Below are 1,359 nucleotides of genomic sequence, written 5' to 3' on the forward strand. Positions count from 1 at the left end.
GGAGGGTAGGGGCAACGCTGGGGGACAGGAGACAGCACGGGGAGGGGCAGGGCCGGGGGGATGTGGCAGCAGCTCTCAGAGCCCTCTGCTTCGTGCCGGAGCCCGGTCAGCAGGGCTGGAGGATGCTGGAGCAAGGCTGGGGGTCAGCAGAGAGGATGTCAGGGACGTGGAGTCACCCAGAGGGGATGGGGGGAAAGCTCAGAGGCAGTCAGAGGGGGCTGCAGTACCCCCCGGCCTCCCAGTGCATCCCCTCTCTTGTCCCCAAGACCTATACCGAAAGGTGTTCGTCTTCCGGAAGGACCCCAGCGACGCCTACGTGGTGCTGAGGGCGCAAGGCTGGGGGTCAGCAGAGAGGATGTCAGGGACGTGGAGTCACCCAGAGGGGATGGGGGGAAAGCTCAGAGGCAGTCAGAGGGGGCTGCAGTACCCCCCGGCCTCCCAGTGCATCCCCTCTCTTGTCCCCAAGACCTATACCGAAAGGTGTTCGTCTTCCGGAAGGACCCCAGCGACGCCTACGTGGTGCTGAGGGCCAAGCTGGAGCAGCCACTGCAGAACTTCACCGTGTGCCTGCGGTCCTACACCGACCTGACCCGGCCCCACAGCCTCTTCTCCTATGCCACCAAGGCGCAGGACAACGAGATCCTGCTCTTCAAGCCCAAGCCCAGCGAGTACCGGCTCTATGTGGGGGGCAAGTTTGTCACCTTCCGCGTCCCCGAGGGCCACGGGGACTGGGAGCATGTCTGTGCTAGCTGGGAGTCGGCCACGGGCATTGCCGAGTTTTGGCTCAATGGGAAGCCCTGGCCCCGCAAGGGGCTGCAGAGGGGCTACACGGTGGGGGTGGAGGCGGCCATCCTGCTGGGGCAGGAGCAGGACGCCTTCGGGGGCGGCTTCGATGTCTACAACTCCTTCTCAGGCGAGCTGGCCGAAGTCTACCTGTGGGATGTGGGGCTGTCCCCAGACAAGATGCGAGCTGCCTACCAGTCCCTGTACCTGCCGCCCGCTGTCCTGGCCTGGAAGAGCCTGGTCTACGAGGTGAAGGGCGATGTGGTGGTGAAACCCCGGCTCCGGAAGGTGCTGGGGCCGTGAGAGCCTCAGCCCCTGCCCTCCCCTCCCCGTCCCCATCACCCCTTCACCTCTACAACCCGCCACGAAGAAGGTGCCACCTGCATGGGGGTCAGTGCCTGCAGGCACCTGGGGACACAGGTCACGCTCGAATGTCACCATTGCTTACCCGTGCTCACCCTGGCACAGAGCCCAAGCAGCCCCAGGGCCACGGCACGATGGCTCTGCAGTGTCCCCTCGCCGCGGGCTCGGCCCCAGCTGGGGCTCTGCCTCCGCACCCTCGCAGCACTTTTCGGC

General features: G+C 65.9%; 1 protein-coding gene across 1 annotated transcript in view; it reads left to right on the forward strand.

Annotated features, from left to right (window-relative positions):
* The window catches only part of LOC104127641 (serum amyloid P-component), a 2,042-nt gene extending 956 nt beyond the window's left edge, over positions 1-1,086 (forward strand). Inside the window, exon 2 of the mRNA XM_035895845.1 lies at positions 267-1,086. Coding sequence (XP_035751738.1) covers positions 267-1,086 — 820 coding nt within the window. The remainder of the gene's footprint in view (positions 1-266) is intronic.
* Positions 1,087-1,359: the final 273 nt, after the last annotated feature.

This window comes from Egretta garzetta, unplaced genomic scaffold (assembly GCF_000687185.1).
Source record: "Egretta garzetta isolate BGI_Z169 unplaced genomic scaffold, ASM68718v1 scaffold456, whole genome shotgun sequence".
Taxonomy (NCBI): Eukaryota; Metazoa; Chordata; class Aves; order Pelecaniformes; family Ardeidae; genus Egretta; species Egretta garzetta.